Source organism: Jaculus jaculus, chromosome 1, assembly GCF_020740685.1.
Source record: "Jaculus jaculus isolate mJacJac1 chromosome 1, mJacJac1.mat.Y.cur, whole genome shotgun sequence".
Lineage (NCBI taxonomy): Eukaryota > Metazoa > Chordata > Mammalia > Rodentia > Dipodidae > Jaculus > Jaculus jaculus.
Window position 1 is genome coordinate 253,824,222 of NC_059102.1, and position 20,729 is coordinate 253,844,950.

The following is a 20,729-nucleotide window of genomic DNA, read 5'->3' on the forward strand; positions in this document are numbered from 1 at the left end:
TCTCTAAAAGCGTCTTGCAAATGACGCCTTGCAAATGGGGTATGTGTTACTCTCATCATAATAGTTTCAGCTTTTCCAGTGTGCACATTTTCACGCTGCACCAGACCTTTGTTTTCCCGCTCAGGGTGTCAGCACAAGCATTTTTCTTTCTGAATAATGTGCAGAATTGGTATGCTGACTTGCTCATAAAAAAAGTATAGCCTAGCTAACGGAGCCTCTCTGCCTAAACCCCAACATCTTATTTTCCCGAAGGCCTTTCATCTTAGTTTGTCAGCAAACTGGAACCTCTAACCTGACAGAAGAACATCTTTGATGGTTAATTTTGCTTGTAGTGTTTGCTGTCATGATTGGAGGAAAAATATCTGAGTCCTACAGCTAGTGGGAGGAAAGTTTCAAGAATGATACTGCAGGCCTTCGGTTAATTAAAATCCAGACAGCATATTGTCAAAGTTCACTTAACCAAGAACCTAGATGCAAAGAAAAATGAGTTTGTTAAAAGCAAAATTCACCTTGGAATCAATGAGTTCCTACTTGACTAGATAGTAGCACGCTGAATTGCAGCGACAGGGATCATTTTTGTTGACAACAGCTGGTGATACAACAGCTATATTATTATAATTAGGATCAGCATCAAGTTGGATTATAATAGGGTCTTTCTTGGAGAAATGGCACAGTGTCAAATTTATAGTCACTAGCTAAATGAGTCTCTTGTATCTTTGACAAAGGGACAAAAACAGTTCCAAATGAAAACACAAACAGAGAATCCTGGTTGTTATATATCCTGGGCATTACTCAGGGTACTATTTATCACACACCAACACTTGCTGCTTTGAAGTAACATTATCCTGCAAGGTTTACACTTTTCAGTTTGCCTCCTTGGTCCACATTCTGCATGCATTTCCATGGAGAAGCCTACAGCACAGCTTGGCTAGAAAACTTTCCTTCTGTACAGTGAACCTTAAAGCATCCATTTCCCCCCTTCTGGGTAATCACTTGACAAATGCATCCGCAAAATCTCACCACACATCTATTCCAGTGTATAGGTGCGTCAACAGTCCTGAATCACTATGAGAAGAAATATCATCCTTGATGGAAAAGTGGGCTGCCTTCTCATTTCCACATGTCTAAAGGTGAAGGATGTGGATTGCTGGGAAGCCTGTCATCAAGCAGACATATCCTGGATGAGTATGTGGGTAAAAACTCAAATTAACCCTGTTGTGGTCCCCGGCCTTGTATTCATCTAGACAATCACAGGGGATTTGTCTGAGCTCTGAGACTGTCGTCCATTCAATTAGCACCAAGAAACCTGCATTGGCACTATGCCTGATGCCTCTCCATGTGCTCATGGCATTAAACACATACCCCTTTTTGACCCAAGAGTAATGTAATTTATACATGAATGTGTGCATATAGGCATGTTGTTTTGGACACATTTATTAATGAAATCATTTTAATGTGAGTGTAATTTCTTTTGATTGAAATATATAAATATATAAATATTTATATAAATATATAATAAATATATATATTATATAAATATATAAATATGAGGTACTTTGTGACTTTTTCTCGTTTATATGAGGTAAGGTCTGACCCTACCCAGACCTACCTAGAGTTCATTATGTAGTCTCAGGCTGGCCTTGAACTCACAGTGATCCTCCTACTTCTGCCTCATGAAAGCTGGCCTTTGTGATATTTTGATTCATGTATCTGTCAGATAATAATCAATCAAGGTTAACTCACATATATGTTAGGTTAAACTTATATTATTCTCATTGTGAATGAATTAAAAAATCCAGGTTCTATTTTGACGTATGCAGTACATGACAGCTGTTTATACTCGCCCTGTCGTGTCACAGATCCAGGGGACATACTCTTCCTATCTGACCTTCAGATTGTCACAATTGCAATATTTTCTTTGGTCTTCCCCAAATGTATGGAAGTATGCTACTATAAAGTCGTTATATAAAATGGCCCTTTCATAAATTAAAACATTTATCAACTCTCCAAATTGTGAAATAAACTGTCAGTTTTACCCATGTATACCTATAATAAACTGAAATAAGAATGGCAGTAAACTCCTGGAATATCAAGTATCAGTCAATCTTCCATACATGGATTGTTACACTTAATTATCTTCACAAGACTATGGCATAACAAAAACTATCACTTTTCTTTATACTCTAAAGTAGGATGACAAAGCTAAGAAAGTTTAGCAATTTAGCCAAATACACAAAATTAGTAAAATTTGGAGATGAAAAAGGAAGAGAGTGGTTCGGTTTATGACAGTTTAATTCCAAGTTTATTATCTCATCTACTCTGTGTACTCCCTACATCTGATCCTGTCTGATGCACTTTGAAGTTCACCCAATAAGAATAATCATCTTAGCATATGGAAAATATGAATCCCAGAGTATATAAGATGCATAAGTCTAGCTCCTCACTCAAACAACAGTCATGTGATTAGAAACCTGTCACAATGAAATAAGATTGTCACAATAAACAAAGAAACAGACATATTGTAACTACCCTTGGGGAAGTGTTCTCTCCTCCCTTTTAATTAGAAATGATTTTCATGGCTTTCTTTCAGTTTTTAATATGCTTCACTTTACAAACAAATCTGAATTATTTGCACTCTCTTTGTTTTCTTTTGTTTTTTGATGTAGGGTCTCACTCTCTCACTCTAGTCCAGGCTGACCTGGAATTCACTATGAAGTCGCAGGATACCTCAAACTCACAATGATCCTGCTACTACCTCTGCCTCCCAAGTGCTGGGATTAAAGGCATGTGCCACCACACCCAGCTGAATTAGTTTCTTTTCATAACGTATCCATATATACATTGTGTTAAAGGAGAAAACATGAAGTTAATTTATTTTAAAGTTTGCTGCTAACATGAATTTTTAATTATAGCATTACATCTGAATTTCCTGAGAAGATTTTTAAAATGACTCCATGACTGTCTGTATAATACTATTCTGGAAGGGACCCCAGGGTTTTGTTTTCAAAGCTTGAGTCTAATCCAGAGGTAGAGTCATGCCTCACAAGTTTAGTGTGTTATTATTTCTATGTTAGGCACTTACACCTATTGTTTTTATTTATTTATTTATTTATTTATTTATTTATTTATTTTTTTACTTCTCAGGTTACCTTGCAAAAATATATATGATTCTAGATTGAAATTGAGGCAGGTAAAATGACTTGCCCAAATAAATAGAAATAAAATATTTCAGACAAGTTAGACTCAGTCAGCATGCAAAACTTTCAAGTCCATAGGACTCTTCTAAGTATGCCTTCCCCGCAGATTTATACCGTGATGAAATCCTTCAGAAAATATTGGATTTATATTTTTTCTCTATGAGGACATTCCTCAATCAAAGGTGATTGTAATAATGACAGAAATCTTTGTTAATTTCTGTTTAGCTAATTAATTCATTTACTTATTTTGTAGCACTAGTCAATGACTAGAAATAAATGGTCAGAGACATTAATGTAATACCTTTCAGATTATTAAAGCTCAAATTTTTATGTTAATATTTTACTTCCTAATGGAGCAAAATGTCTTAAAAATTCACTGAAGAACAAAACCAATTCTCCTGTGGTCTTCTCCATAGCAGAGGTTCCCCTTTCACTCCAGTTTGAATTCTGTCAGGCCTTGTATTTCTTTCTTTATTTTTATATTAATTAATTTTAGACTTACTTAGCAATTGCAAAAATAGCTACTATATACCTATGTATCAGCCTGTTATTATTTTTAGTGCTATAAAAGAATAATGGAGAGTGAAAATTTTACAAATTTCTCCTAGTTCAAGAGAAGCCACTCTCTAATGTATTCTATATTGCTGTCTTTTTGGAGGGATGAAATGATGTGTCCTCACATGGACAAGTGAAGAAGGGGCCAGAGTAATGAATGTTATTTCCTCTGTGCCTCTTTTATATAGAATCCGAGTGCCATGTACCAGAGCAGAGCCCTGGTTGCTTATCTTATCACCACAACACTTTCACATTGTCTTTATTTCAAATTTGCTGGGAAACAGTCAAATCCTGACAACCCTACATTCACTTTACCATCACATTAAGATCTGCTTCATCTTGTTGGGAAAGCACATATAACTGAAAGCAGAAGAATGAGCTTCTTGGCCTATCATTCTCAAGAGGAACCTTCATCATGGCAGTCAAAGAATGGAACAAGAAGGAAGTAGTCACTTATGTGGGTGAAAGTAGACTCAACACTGAACTAGGGGCTAGTTGTAAAAACATCAAAGTCCACTCTCAGTGTCATACCTCCTCCAGCAACACTCCCAGATCGCTGCTGGCTGGGAATTGAGTATGATGTTTAATCACAAACACTATGAGAGACACTTTACATTTAAATACCACAGCATCTTTGGCTATGTACCAAAATAAGGACTTCGAAAGGAATGCCCATTTTTTTTTAAATCATCAATTCACAAATTAAAGTCTCACCATTCTCAGTGGGACCACTGTTGTGTCCTAATAACTCACCTGTTTATTTTTGTGCCTCTGACACAAAGTAGGTGGGATGACAATGAGACCTCATTTTTGTTTTCCATATGATAAAGCCAACACCACAGTCTGACATTCAGGTATTCCCATATTTTGATCTCAGCTTGAATCTCTAGCCCCGTTTTAATGATGGATATATCCTTCCATCTCTAGTAACAGTATATTGGAAATTTTAGCTAACTTAACTCCTTTCAGTTGGGAATCTTTTGCCACCAGTTTTTCTCTGTACCATGTAACTTTACTTTCATGTGTTCGTTTTCCACAGTGCGATTGATGGGTTACTTAGGAAATTGTGTCTTGATTCATATATACACACATGCATACTCATGCACAATGTATTGTTCCTAAAGTATGGTGGAATATGCCATATATAAATAGTATGATAGGCCTGTTTTCTGTCTTCTAACTGTATGTTTTGTAAAACCTATAGATCATCATTTGAGTAGAAGTTATAATTTACTATTCTGTGAATAAATATAGTTACAAAACATTATAAAATAGTTTGATTAACAAGAGTTTATAAGAGCTCTTCCCTATATCAATCAAGAGGAAGATATACAGCTTAGATGCACCCTTTATCTCCTTCAGGATTTAAGCACTTCCCCAGCATCTTGAGAGCAAAGGCTGATGACAGGTCAAGGCTGATAATCCCTATTACCACTTTGCAGTTGCCCTTGGCTGAAAAGAGCTGCCTATCTCAAGGCCAGTGTTACATTCTTGGAGACCATCTCCTGTTGCACAGGTTCTTCTCTCCTACAGGGTGAAGGGCTGACCTCATTTCCCCAGTCAACTGCCCAGCCCTGAGGCCCCAGAGCAATCTAGAGCAGCCATTTCTGTGGCTGTGATTGTGCTTAGTCTGATCCTTTCTACTTGCGACAAATGTCCATAGAGTACTCTCCAGTAAAACAAGTCTATAAGAAACCTTCATCCTAACACCAATCTGCTTCTTTAGAAACTGATCTGTGCAACCTACCAGTACTATTCATTAAATCACCAGGTGACTTCTTTACTCCTCCGTGTACTCCGTTAACAAATATGTGCTGTGTCTGCTGTTGTAAGACTCACTGAATGAGAGGGACCATGAATCTTTCACCACTGCAGATTTTCCCATGTTTTCTCTAGTGTCTGAACTTTCCAGAATGTTCCATGACTACTATGCATTCTTTATGCTTCAACTTATTTCTTTTTTTTTTTTTATTGTTTATTTATTTGAGAGTGACAGACAGAGAGAGAAAGATGGAGAGAGAGAAAGAGAGAGAGAGAGAGAATAGGCATGCCAGGGCTTCCAGTTACTGCAAATGAACTCCAGATGTGTGCACCCCCTTGTGCATCTGGCTAACCTGGGTCCTGGGGAATCGAGCCTAGAATGGGGATTCTTAGGCTTCACAGGCAAGCGCTTAACGGCTAAGCCATCTCTCCAGCCCTTCAACTTATTTCTTGGTATTAGTTCAATAGGACATCAATATTTAAATTCAATACAATCTCTGTTAGAGCAATGTCCCTGATCATTCTGCCTGTTTGGGAACAAGAAAGCTACCCATAATTGCTAATGCACTTAAGTTAATGTCTGTGTAACTATGTCTGCTGTTTTCTCTTCCCAGCACCAACCTATGAGCTTATTGTGAATATAGGGAATTTTGTCTTAAAATACATGCTACAGTTCAGGGGAGCTGTATGTGCCCAATTCTTACCTTGCAGGTAAATAAAAAGAGAGAATTAATCTGAGAAAGGTTTCCATTTTATTGTCTGTAGGCCTAATAGCCTAAGCATGCTGATTAGTTGTGGGATCCTATATAATTTTATATTCTGAGGAATTAAACATAATGGAATAAAATATCCCTTTGATATTTTTATGCATATTTTTCAGTGATCAATTTTTGGGGGCACATTCAGTTGTACTTTTGAAATACTCAAGTGCTACATACTTTTCTATATTATTAATCTTGTGTTTCTGCTTTCTTTGAAATGATTCCTTGGTGTATTCTCTAAGCCCACATGAGTCTAATGGGTATCTTAAAGATGAAAACTATACAAGAATCTTAAATAATAGAGACTAAAAAGGCTATATATTTACACATGGTCCCAATTTTGCAGTTTCTTTTCTTGAAAAGATCTACATATTGTAGAAGTTGTGATAAAGCAGTTAATCTTCATTTTTTTAAGACTTCTTCTGCTAGTTATTCCCATCCATGGATTTATGTACAATATACTTGGCAAACTATAGTCCTTGCAAAGATTCATCTGTTACTTATGCCACTTTTTCTATCTTTTTTTTTTTTTAATTAGGTACGTCTGTCACTAATGTAACAGCTACTGATGCTGATGACCCAGTTTACGGGAACAGTGCAAAGTTGGTTTATAGTATCCTGGAAGGACAGCCTTATTTTTCCATTGAGCCTGAAACAGGTTTGTAGCATATTTTAAAATTCTATTTATTGTACTTTACTTTAGAGAAACATTTTTCTTGGGATTTGGATTATGAAATATTAGGATTAAGTATTTCACTGCTATACCAATAATGTAAATGTGCACATTCAGGTACATGGTAAGACCTACAATCAATTTGATATTGTTTAAAACAATTTCAGATCCTAGATAGAATATCACCTCTTTTTTTTTTTTAATCCTGGAATAAAGGGTAAAAGTACTTATACATCTGAAGGACTTAAACATCATATTTAAATGTAAAGTCAGTAATTAATTTGCTATGTGATATGTATAAATTTTTAGTTTGACCTTATGTGATATGGATATTGAACCTATGTCCTTGTGTCATTCTAAATGTCAAATAGGCAGTGTGTAGCAATGGTATCCATCCCGTGCAAAGCAGATATCATCTGTACCATTACATTGTTCACTTGATGTCTAGTCATTCAGTTCCTGTAAAGGTATTGTCATGACCAAATTTATACACAGTCAATATTCTGAGGTCCAATGTTTCAGATTTTATAAACCTTTGAATAACTCACTTAGAAATCAAAGAAGCCTTGGAAGGTGTGATAGAGATATTTCAGTGCTGAACATTCCTCTGTCATTTCTTCTCAACACCGTGATGTCTTTTGAGTCATCCCAAGGTCACAGCCATCTGAAAAGAGAAAGTTGTCTGACAAAAAAGTGAGAGTAGTATTAATATATGGGTATGAACCTTACTTACTGGGCAGTTTGATGAGCATAGTATATACATTTAGCAAGACAGCAGCAGATGTTACACCCCTAGGACTCATGACTACCCTATTGTAGGTTTTCAGTATCAGGGTGTATTCCCTCCCATGGAGTGGGCCTTCAGTCAAGTTAGAGGGCAGTTGGTTTCCCCCATAACAGAGGTGACACCATTGCTCCCATTGGCTTATTGGCCTGCTTGGTCCGTTGTGAAAGAGGTGGCAGAAAGAATGTAAGAGCCAAAGGAAGGATAGGACTCCTTACAATGTGCTTCTCCAGATACAAAATGGCCTGGCAATCCATGATCTCACAGTGACTGACACTACCTACACAAGACCATCATAACAGGAGGAAAAGATGATGACATCAAAATAAAACAGAGACTGATTGAGAGGGGGAGGGGATATGATGGAGATAGGAGTTTCAAAGAGAAAAAAGGAGGAAGGGAGGGAATTACCATGGGATAGTATTTATAATCATGAAAGTTGAAAATTTAAAAAAAAAATTAAAGGGGCAGGGAGGAGGGAAAGGATGGTACCAACTTGTGATTTTTACATACAAAATATGTTCATATCTAATAATAAAAAATAATTAAAAAATAAATCAAAGAGGCAAATAAATATACAACTCTATCTTAATGGCTATTTTGGAAAATAACTATTGTAGATAAAGTTACATATATTTAGTTGGTTTGATTTTATGCTAAGAGATTAATCTATTTTGAAAGAATATTTTGTCTTGTGGCATTTGGTGTCAGCATTCTTAAATACTATTAAGAGGAAATAGCTCACTTGCTTGCAAAGCTTGGCAATGTGTGATTGGTTCCCCAGTACTCACATAAAGCCAGACACACCAAGTGACAAATGTGGCTGGAGTTCATTTGCAGTGATAGACAGCCCTGGCATGCCCATTCTTACTTTATCTGTCCGTCTGCCTCTCTTTTTATCTGTTAAATAAATACAATATTTAAAAAAAAAAAACTATTCAGAGAATCTTATTGTCAAAGTTATTAAGAACAAATTTTACAAAAAATAATATATCTCATGTGCATTTGTCTTCTCTAGCTGGAAGTTTACATCTTCCAATTTGCAAATAGAAAGATTCAGCATATATGCACATACATATGTTATTTTTTATTCATGATTTTTCACCACTTTATTGAGATAAATTTCCTGACTTGCCATTAAGTCAATAATTAATTAAGTTAAAAATTTAACAACTCCGTGCTTTATTTATTAAATTCAACATCTAAGATTTTCATGCATTTAAAAGTAAGAAAAAGTACATTCACACATAAATAGGTCACAGCATAGAATTGAATATAGATTTGGAAATGGGAAGGTGCTTTTAAAGAACATTAATTAGGGCTATGAATATGTACTTATCCTCAGCCAAGAAAGATATATGTAAGAAATTTTATTTCATTTTGTCCCTTCAGTGACCCTGGAAAAATGTCAGAATGATAGTTATTTCTGGGATTTAAATGAAAAAGAGGTCTAGAAACCCTCTTCCTCTCACCAAAGTTTAGGGCAGCTAGGATTCATATTAAGGCATCTAATTTCAATGCTTCCTTCATTTATTTCTTTTTTTTGCTATTTTTTTTCTTTTCTTCCTTTTTGTCATTCTTCCTTTATTTTCTTTTTCTTTTTTGGTTTGGAAAATGGGTCTCATATACACTGATGGCCTGAAACTGTCTATATACAGGTAAACCTGCCCATAGGTCCTCCTGCTTTGATTCTCTTGCTTTCATCACTCCAGGGCTGGGATTGCAAGCATGCATCACTCATACCCACCACCTTGAAGTTCACATTTGATAGGTAATAACTTTGGTGCAGGGGATTTAATAAGAGAGAAATGTGTTGGCTGCTAACTGGACTTGAATGGCTCTTCTTTTACATCTTATTGCTTTTTGTTCACTATTCCTAGAATAACATGAATATCAAGCAAGATGATCTATTCAACAAACACCATATTCAGGCACTGAATTAAACATAGGGAGGAACAAACTTACAAAGGGTATTCTCAGCTATAAAGTTTCACCATGTGATTTGTAAGGCAGATTCTTCCCTACATAAATAAAGCAAGCATGATGATATTTTTTCAAACAATTTATATGTTTACAAAGTAAATTATCATGTAGCATAGAAAATGACAGCTTCCTACTTATGTCAGAAGTTTATAAGACATTTATTTCAATTTGTTTAATTAAATGATATCAGAAACTTTTATTATTTACATTTCTACCCAACATAATAGGTATGTATTTTAAGACCTTTTAGCTTTATCATTTCCAGCAGGACAAATAAGAAGTTATGTGACTTATACTTTAGAAACTTTATTCTGGCCCCACTTTGGATAGCACTGTGGAGATCATTGGTACTTAAACAATTCACACAGTTGTTGCTTAGGCAATATTGGGCAAATAAGAATGAGTTTTTTCAACTGAAGCAGGTAGAGTGTACTTGAAAATAGAGCTTACATTCAATAATAAATAAAGAACACATCCCATTTATTTTTCAATATTTTATTTATTTACTTATTTATTATTTATTTGAGAAAGAGTGAGAGAATGGGCATGGCAGGGCCTTTAGCCACTGCAAATGAACCTCAGACATGGGCTGCCACTTGTGCATGTGCATGGCATTGTGCACTTGTGTCATTGTGCATCTGGCTTATGTAGGATCTAGACTCAAACATGAATTTTTAGGCTTTGTAGACAAGGACTTTAACCACTAAGCAATCTCTCCAGCCCTAATAATTTATTTGTATGCTTATTTATTTATTTATGTGTGTTTGTACATGAGAGAGAGAAAGAGAGAGAGAGAGAGAGAGAGAGAGAGAGAGAGAGAGAGAGAGAGAGAACACCAGGGCCCCTAGCCACTGCAAATAAACTCCAGATGCATGTTCCACCTTGTGCATCTGGCTTATGTGGGTACTGGGCAATCAAACCTGGGTACTTAGGCTTATAAACAAATGCCCTAACCACTAAGTTATCTCTCTAGCCCTTATTTTTTAAATTTACTTTTATTGACAACTTTCATAATTATAGACAATAACCCATGGTAAGTCCTTACCTCCCCCACTTTCCTGTTTAAAACTCCACTCTCTATCATACCCCTTCCCCTCTCAATCAGTGTCTCTTTTATTTTGATGTCATCACCTTTTCCTCTTATTATAACAGTCTTATGTAGATAGTCTAAGGAACTGCAAGGTCATGGATATCCAGGCCATGTTGTGTATGGAGGAGAACATTGTAAGTAGTCATACCCTTCCTTTGGCTCTTACATTGTTTCTGCCACTTCTTCCTCATGGACCTTGAGCCTTTGAAGGTATGAGAGAGAGATTTCAGTGCTGAACACCCCTCTGTCACTTTTTCTCAGAACTATTGTGCCTTCTGTGTCACCCCAAGTTTACCACCATCTGAAAAGAGAAGCTTCTCTAACCAAAAGTGAGAGTAGCATTAATATATGAGTGTGAACATTAAGAGAAGTGCTTAGCAGGCAGTTTTGTTAGCATAGTATATACATTTAACTAGACACAAGCAGATGTTACATCCTTAGGTCTCATGACTATGCCTATCTTAGGTTGTCAGTATCAGGCATGTATTTCCTCCCATGCAGCTGGCCTCCAGTCCAGTTAGAGGGTGGTTGGTTTCTCCAATAACTGACATGCCACTACTGTACCTGTTGGCTCATTTGGCCTGCCTGGACAAATTTAGGGCTTACAGTGTCCACTGTTGAGTATCTCCACTGGTGATGTATTTTTCTCCCATTGAACTGCATGCAGCGTAGCTTTATCCAGCTTTCTCTCAGCTGGTCTACATGGAGGAGATTTTCAGCACAGCTCCAGAAGTATTTCTCAGTGTCTTTGCAGCTCAGGTATGTGGAGTCTTCATCAATGGTTTCTTAGCATTTATTCCTGGTGTGAAACCAAGAGCCTTGGCAATGGCTTGTAATGTTTTGGGAGCATCAGTAAACTCCTTGTCCAACAACTCACTGGAAGGTATCCCATCCCTGCCACTGAAAACTTTCTAGTAACAATCTATGGCTTCTGGGTTTTCATTATCCAAATAAGTAGGTTTCCATATGACTGATTCATAACTTCTTAGCTTTTGATAAGCCCTCCCCCCACTTTCCTTTATTCAATTTCTTCTCCTGACCTCACTTATGCCATTCCACCCCATTAATCTGTTCTTCTACTTACATATATACAATACCATCCTATTAAGGTTCCCCTCCCTTTCTATTCCCATTGTTTCTACTTTGTAGATTTCTGGTCTCTGTTAAATTTGGCCAGCCAGGCCAATTGAGCCAATGGGTGCAATGGTGGCATGTCTGTTATGGGGGAAAACTTTATGAAAGAGGACATCTGTCTTTATGTGCATATTGGGAAATCAAACCTGGGCTATCAGGCTTTGCAAGCAACTGTCTCTAAATATTCAGCCATTTTCCCAGCTCCCAAAATACAATTTCTATAACTGAAGAAGGAAAACAGTCTCGTAAAGTACATTCATCAGACCTACAATTGCATGCTTACTTTTCCTCAGCCAAGAAGGAATGGGTAATAAACTTTATCTTATTGAGACCTATAGATATCCCTTGAAAAGTGGCATTTGGCTGAAATGTAAACCTTTTTGGATAAATGTATGTGCAATTACCCTTGTATGTTCAAATGTGGGAAGAACATGGTTGGTTTTCCCAGTAGGATGTGATCTTGATTAGGTCTAGAAAGTCTCTCTTCTGCTTTTAACAATGTTTTGGGGAGAGAGAGAGAAAGAGAGAATATGAGAATGAGAGAGTGAGAATGTGATATTGAAAAGGTGAGAGGAGGAGGGGATTGAGTTATGCAGAAAGAGATGAAGAATATTTCTTAAATGTTTGCATTGAAAAGCTAAAGGAAAATTGGGTAGAGAACATGGAATAGTGGTCATTTTAATTTGTGAGCATATGGAAATTAAAAAACTATTTTGTGGTTCCCAAAAGATGTGAATCTCTTGGTTATTCTGGGATGCAGATATTGGGACATAGGAGGCATGCTAGTAGCTTTATGATTTGTTTGCCCACAAATTTCACTACATAATGCAACCCCACTGGATCATAAAATGCTGGGTACATAGTAGCACACTTTAGAAATTTTGTGAGCTCCTGTTCCATTTAAATTTATACAAGGACCTGGCCATATCAGCAAGGGTCAGTCCTATAGCTGTCATGATGAGCACCTCACTGAACATTTCCTGGACAGGCAGTCCACTATGACCTCATCCATGATCTTCATAGTGAAGAACATTGCCACTTGACCACCCTCAGGAAATTCTTAATGTGAAATGTTTTCAATAAAGATAAAAGACAGCAACCTAAGAAGCAAAAGGTCCTTCATGTTGTTTTGTTCTTACAAGGCAAAGAGCAGAACTTTCAAGTTTGGAACAGATAATTTCTGTGTTCCACTGCTTATTATATCCTCATTTTCTGGATTTATGTTCTGTTATCATAAATTTCTCTCAGCTTTGGGGGAATTCCTTAGCTTCTTTCAGATACTAGGACCACAGAGAAATATTGCATTTTTTCTGGATTTTTTTGGGGGGGGTTATTTTTGCTTGAGTTTAACTAAATCATTAATTATTGTATACATTGATGTTTTTAATATGTAAGACATTTTTGATACAGGAATGTTTAGTTGGAGAAAGAATAGGGCATTTCTGCCATGTGAATTAAACAGCTTCATGCTGTCTGACTGTACCTAAAAGTACTTCAATAAATACTTTACCAAAAAGGAAGGAGGGAAAGAAAGAAAGAAGGAAAGAAGGGAGGGAGGGAAAGAAGGCTTAAATAACAGAGAAAAAGAGAAGTTTGGACACAAATCCTAGTAATTTCAGAAGAAAGAAGCCTGGTGCTGTTAAGTCTATATTTTTCTGGTTCTCTTATGAAAGTGACATATTTAACTTTCATTATTTGCTTGTTTCTCATTTAAAACTATCATTCATGCCATTTCCAAATATCATACTGTTGCATCTAGGCCATAAAACATTGTTATTGTTTCAAATGTATAAAATTTTATTATCAAATTCTTTCTAAATCTAACTCAGGTTTACTCTTAAAATTACTTATTTATTTTGTAGTGGCAAATTATTAGATTTCATCATGCCCTTTTTATGCAAATATGATGCTTGGTGCTCTTTTGCCCTCTTTATCCCTGCAGGCTTAACACCCCCGCCCCATCCCGGGCCTTTGTCCCTGAAGCTTCTTGTACGCTGCCAGAATCCTTTGGGCCCCTTCCTGTTCGCATCACTTCTTGTTCCTCACATACCTAGTTTGATGGCCTATACTCACACTCACATTACTTATTTTCATGTATAGAAATGTTGAAAGTTAGAATTAGTAAATTAGGGAGAACATGCAGCTTTTGCCCTTGTGGACTTTGGTTATCTCACTTAGTATAAACCTTTTTTCCAGTTTTATCCATTTCACATTTTCCTAACCTATCCATCCATCAGTTTATGAGCATGTAGGATGATTAAATTTTCTATATTGTGAATAAAGAGCAACAATGAATATGGATGCGAAAGTATGTCTGTGTAGAATTATTTTCAGAAAATGTGTCTTAAGAACAATGTAATTTCCTGCTCAGATCCTGCTTAGGATCTAGAACAGAAGAGGATATAAATAAAAGTTCTACATTAGTAAATCATAAACAAGGAGTAGTTATGAATGCATTTTTCTGTTGTGGAGTCACTGAGGAGTCACTTTCCACTTCAGAGGCACTGGTGTACTGCTATAGAAACTAATAGTAATGCAACAGTAATAGGAATAGTAACAATTAGAAAAACAAAACACACAAAAGCACTGTCGGTTACAGTTTCTATGTTTGATACAGCACTAAACCAAGTTACAGAACGAAGCATTTCTATCTTCATTTTGCAAATGACAGAACTGTGTTTAGAGAGAATAAGATGAAATATTTAACCACCTCTCAATAAAGCTTCTCTGTAAATTACAGTAACAGAAGGGTGAAAACAATAAGAGTGTAAACAGCTACTTCCTTTATTGAGCATTTATTATATTCTTGGCACTGTGATACTTTTCCTCATTTAAGAAACATATTAAATTATACCACTTAGTATTTTTTAGATAAATATAAATATTTGAGTTTTGTTGGTGAGAGAACACATTGCGATTCAATAACATTTCTTGCCCAAGGCATTTAAAGCAAGATGGAAAAGGATAGAAAGTGGAGCTATCGGCTTGTGAATCCTAATGTTTTGATGTTCTCTTACACCTTCACTTGACTTCCACACAGTGTAACTCACACCAGAAGATGCCATTAATTTGGCAAAGGACTTCAAGAATTTGGAAGTAGTCCCAGGCCTCCTTTATACATAGGAAGAGGAGATAGTAAGTGCTGGAAGAAATGTGAACCTAAGTAATTGAAAATGAATTGTCACTTTTGTGAATAGCTGTTATTATGGTACTTCAAAAGGCTCAAAATAGTTTATTTACATTCAAAAATTGCTGCTCTTTTTCTTGTACTTCCCACCACCCCCAATACCATATGTTTGCTTTTAACATTTTTGGTAAGACAGAGAGAAATGTAGCATTTATTTTAAAAGTTCTCATCCGAGGGCAGCAGAGGATAAAATGTTACAGTCCATCCTAAGTGATTAAAGATGGAGAGTCTAAATGAAATGCAGGGCAAGTGAGTAATAAATGCTTAATTATCTAAGGAAACCAGGGCAAAGTTTCAGGACAGTCCAAACTTTCCTCTAGGCAAGATAGGGTATGAAAAACGACCTGCTTAAAAATAAACTAACTTAATTCATTGCCTTTTTTCTCAAACTGAAATCATCTTTCTTCATTGGATACAAATAACATTTGTTGCAGAGGAACCAGAAAAAATCTGAGGAAAAAGATACTCCTTGGCTGGTGGTGGGGGGGGGGGTAGTATATGTAATGAAAGGAAATCAAGATTATACATGGAGTCTTCATGGAATGCCTTCACAGAATTAATCATTTTTAAATGTCTTCTGAGTCAAAATGATAAATGGTAAACACATAAGTCTCTTTTGAATCAGGATTGCATAGGTTAGTATGCCTGTCTGTTGCCAAAGGAGACTGGCTACAGGATCTGCTTGGCACAGGCCTTTGAGAAGGATTATTTAAAGAAATTAAGGCAGGCAAAGTATGCTGGGATGTATATTGATAGGTATGACTAACTCCATATTTCACATTAATTGGCATTTAGTCAACCTCTCTATATAATATATTCATCAATCTACATGTAAGTTCTGTAAACTCTGGTTTAGGTATTGGGAATAAAGTGCTGTGAATGAGAAATATTGAGTAAATGTTAAGTTTTATGAGATATTATTAGAAGGAATTAAACTATATTATTATATATTTTTTCAACATATGTATACAACATATAGACATACACACACATGAACCCTATTACACAGAGTTCGTAATATAGAGATGAAGGGGTGTGTGGAAGAAGGATACTTGTAAAGAGAATATAAATCAGAAAATTGTCTTAAGGTTATTGGTCTCGGAGAATAAATTCTGAAAATTTGGTGGCAGTGTAACAAATTAAGGTAGGTGCTTAGGGGAACTATTAAATAAAGTCTTACAGGAAAAACAAATCAGCTACATAGTTGTTCAGGCCTGAAATCCCAGCACTTGGAAGGTGGAGTCAAAGGATAATGAGTTTGAAGAAAACTTGGGCTTATTAGAGACATACTATCTCAGGAAACTGAAGAGCTGGTAGTTTAGGCAGAGCACTTATCTTCTAAAAGAATTCTTATTCCAATTTTCATTCTTTTTGTAATTAAAAAATAGCTGATTTCTAGAAGTTTTGAAGAAAGAAAACAGAAAGGCAACCCTTTCAAACACAGCACACAAACACACACACACACACACACACACACACACACACACACACACACATTCAGAGTAACTAAAGAGGGAAAAAGTTTCAGGATGTGATTCTCAAATTGTTTACAAAGAGGAAATGGAGACTCAGTTGCCTCTGACACTACTTATATTTCCTGGGTAAAAGCAACAAGTGACCATGGTCCTAGTGGCCTGCAGACCAGTTTGTATTCCATATATATATATATATATATATATATATATATATATATATATATATATATACATACACATACATATACATATACATATATATAGTATTTATTTATTTATTTGAGAGCAACAGACACAGAGAGAAAGACAGATAGAGGGAGAGAGAGAGAATGGGCGTGCCAGGGCTTCCAGCCACTGCAAAGGAACTCCAGACGCATTCGCCCCCTTGTGCATCTGGCTAACGTGGGACCTGGGGAACCAAGCCTCGAACTGGGGTCCATAGGCTTCACAGGCGAGCGCTTAACCGCTAAGCCATCTCTCCAGCCCAGTTTGTATTCTTTAACAAAAACATTTTATTTATTTATGACAGAGAAAGAGAGAAAGAGAGAAAGGTCATGCCAGGGCCTCCAACTACTGAAAATGAACTCCAAATGCATATACCACCTTGTGCATCTGGTTTTAAGTAGGTGCTAGAGAATTGAACCTGGGTCCTTTGGCTTTGTTGGCAAGTGTCTTAACCACTAGGCCATCTCTCCAGCCCCCAGATGGTATTCTTGCCAAATAACTGCACCACATATATTAAACTATTTCATTCATGAAAGAATTGTGAGTTTAAATGTTCTGGACATAATAGGGCAGATTAAAAATGGTAAGTATATATAGTGTATAATAAATATGTATTGGAAAAATTGATCAATGCATAACTTGATGAGTGAGTAATGAGAATCTAAAGTGATTAATTTTACCTATCTCTCAACTCATATGCTACTCTATTCTTTAAAATGTCTAAATTTAAAGGCAATGATAAGGAGGAGGACACAATTTAATTTAAGTTTCTAATAGGTTTTTGCTGCAGATGTACAGATATGTTCCACAGAAAATGTCAGCCCTCTCCAGGTTTGCTGATGATTAAATCTTTATATCAGTAAACAAGACAGTTGGATGATTATACACACTGACACAATCATTTATTTCCCTGTTTGGTATTTCTTATTGAAAGTAAAGTAGGGTGAGTAAATCTTGTAGTCATATTGTTTTATGATGGTTAAAAATACCCCACTCCCTTTAGCACATAGAACAGTTAAGTAAATATATTTCAGTGTTAGAGAAATTGTGACTGCCATGCTACCTTTCTTGCAAACATTTTTCTTTACATTAGTTATTTTATTTTATATGAGTGTGTATATAGGGGTCAATTTCTAAGTTTTATGTGGGTCCTGGGAATTGAACTAGAGCCCATAGACTTTGGAAGCAAGAACCTTTAACTACTAAGCCATCTTTGCTAGTCCTCAGACAAGCTGTTAAATGCATTGAGAATTGAGAATTCTCTACTGCTGACCATACTAAGGATACAAGAGAGAATTTCTTTTCTTTTCTTTTTCTTTTTTTTTTTTTTTTGAAACATGAAGTTCTTTGGATATGTGACCTTAGGAGAAAGGCTGTGCATCTCATGGACAAAGATACAAAGATTTGTGGGAAAATACTTACTTCCTAATGATACCATGTTAAAGAGAGCACATCTAATGATATAAGAATGTTTTCTAACTTAAATGTGTCACATCTTTAGAAAGTGATATTGTATTTTCTTTCTTTTAAAATATTTTAGTAATTTCATTTATTTATTTTTATTTTCAAGGAGAGAGAGAGAGAGGGAGAGAGGGAGAGAGAGAGGGAGAGAGGGAGAGAGAGAGGGAGAGAGGGAGAGAGGGAGAGAGGGAGAGGGAGAGAGAGAGAGAGAGAGAGAGAGAGAGAGAGAGAGAAATGAAAGAGAGAGAAAGAGCATGCCAGAACCTCCGGGTGCTGCAAATGAACTCCCGATGCTCAATCGCTTTGTGCATCTGGTTTTGTGTGGATACTGAGGAACTGAAGGCTTCTTGCCATTGCAGTTGAACTCCAGATATATGCACCACTTTGTGCATCTTGCTTTCATGGATTCTGGGGACTGAAGCCTAGGTACTTAGGCTTTGCATGCAATCACCTTAATCAGTGAGCCAACCCTTCAACCCCTTGTACTTTCTATTTCTATTATGACATTTATTTTTTTTTTCCTTCAAAATATCATCAAGTTTCATATGAATAAGCTAAAAATAATTTGATTAAAGGGAAACTCATTGTAGCAGACAGCTTCAGGTTCGCTGAGATGAACTTCCAGACCAGGCACAGTTATAGAGGAAGGGATATTTATTGAAGCTTACAGATCCAGGGAAAGTTCCATAAATGGTAGAAGAAGCTGGCCTTCCTTCACAGGACCAAGCAGAGAGAGAGAAATATCAGCCAAAAGCCACACAGCACAGCACACTTCAGGAACTCCAGCTAGGCACACTTTGCATATCTTTAGATTGAAATCTTAAACCTACCACCACATCTTAAGATCCACCCAGTGAAACCATGAAACCGCCTCCAGCCAAGTGGCAATAGGAATATATTGGAGGCCATCTATTCAAACCACCACACTCATTTTCATTGATTTTTATAGTGAAATATACCTTATTTAGGTGTGTCAAACATTAATCCATATCCATAGATGTACATTTGCAAATATTCCTTTATTTTCCTGTGTGTGTGTTTGTATGTGTGTGTTGGGCTGGGAAGAGAGCTTAAAGATAGTGAACTTGCATAGTGGATTCAGGGAAATGCATTTGGTTTCCCAGAACCACCACAGTCCCATATATATATGAAGAAGGGAAGGAGAGAAACATGCATAGATTTAAATACAGATACAATAGATGGTAACACTTTGGGACCAGAGTCAAAGCTTCCTCTTTCTCAGTCCTAATGCCTAAGTATATATCTCTTAGACATAGCACTACATTAAAGGTATCCTTGGCACACAATAGCTTTCTTAAATGTTGTGGCAAAGATGGCTTTAGGCATAAATTCCCAAGAGAAATTTCTCTTGGGAATTTATGATCTCACATTCCAGTTTGGAACTAAATTGGTCTATATTTGTAGAAATAATCAAGTTATAAGTATATGTCCATTCATGTATATTTATTCACACATATGTGGAAATAAATGTGGCAAGTTTCTTTAACAATAGTTTCCATGTGCAGTGAAGTTTTATTGTATATGACAAGACACTATTGGAACTTTCCTTTCTAGCCCATTAACTTTCATATTGTTGTGGTATTATCTGACACTTATGTATCTCATAAAACCAGGAGCTAGAATTGCCTAACTATATTGAAAATAATTTTAAAAGACAAATTTTCTTGATGGAATGAACTTCAAGGTTAGCATCCCTGTTTTCATTTTCATCAGAGTATAGATTAGCAGCCTCAACACAATGGGGATAATAGAAAGAAAAAAAAAAAACTGCTAGAAAGCAATTACTGAGACTAGTATAGCTTTGATTAAAGGGCTTGGCTACATACAACTTGAGCTGGTAATGCAACTTGATGGTCATGGTATTGGTTTTATAAGAACAAAAAGATAGAAAAAATGAAGGGATCATGGAGTCCGGTACCAAGTTTTCTGAAATCCAGGCAATGTATGGTAGAGTCAGAGATTCTGAATTGAGGCCCTAACAGACCATTGTTTAAAACTCTGAATGTGAAACCTACATAAAAAAATGGAGGGCTGGAGAGATGGCTTAGCAGTTAAGTGCTTACCTGTGAAGTCTAAGAACCCCGGTTCGAGGCTCGATTCCCCAGGACCCATGTTAGCCAGATGCACAAGGGGGGCACACATGTCTGGAGTTCGTTTGCAGTGGCTGGAGGCCCTGGCACACCCATTTTCTCTATCTCTGTCTTTCTCTCTCTTGTCTGTTGCTCCCAAATAAATAAGTAAAAATTTTTAAAAAATGAGACCCCAAATTGCTGGGGTTTGTTGGACCATGTGACATCTTTTGTGGAAACCTGTCATTAGAAAGTGGAAGCAGAAATGGCTGGGCAGAACTTGCCAAGGCCTGGATAGTCTTGGTGATTCCATCAAAAACCTAGATACTCGGCAAAAAATTGCAGGAATTGGT

General features: G+C 36.4%; 1 protein-coding gene across 4 annotated transcripts in view; it reads left to right on the forward strand.

The window, feature by feature from the left end:
* Positions 1–20,729, forward strand: part of Cdh8 (cadherin 8) — a 406,878-nt gene that overhangs the window by 185,342 nt on the left and 200,807 nt on the right. For all 4 annotated transcript variants that reach the window (XM_004663485.2, XM_012949876.2, XM_004663487.2 and 1 more), the window contains one exon: positions 6,813–6,932. In XM_004663485.2, coding sequence (XP_004663542.1) covers positions 6,813–6,932 — 120 coding nt within the window. The remainder of the gene's footprint in view (positions 1–6,812; positions 6,933–20,729) is intronic.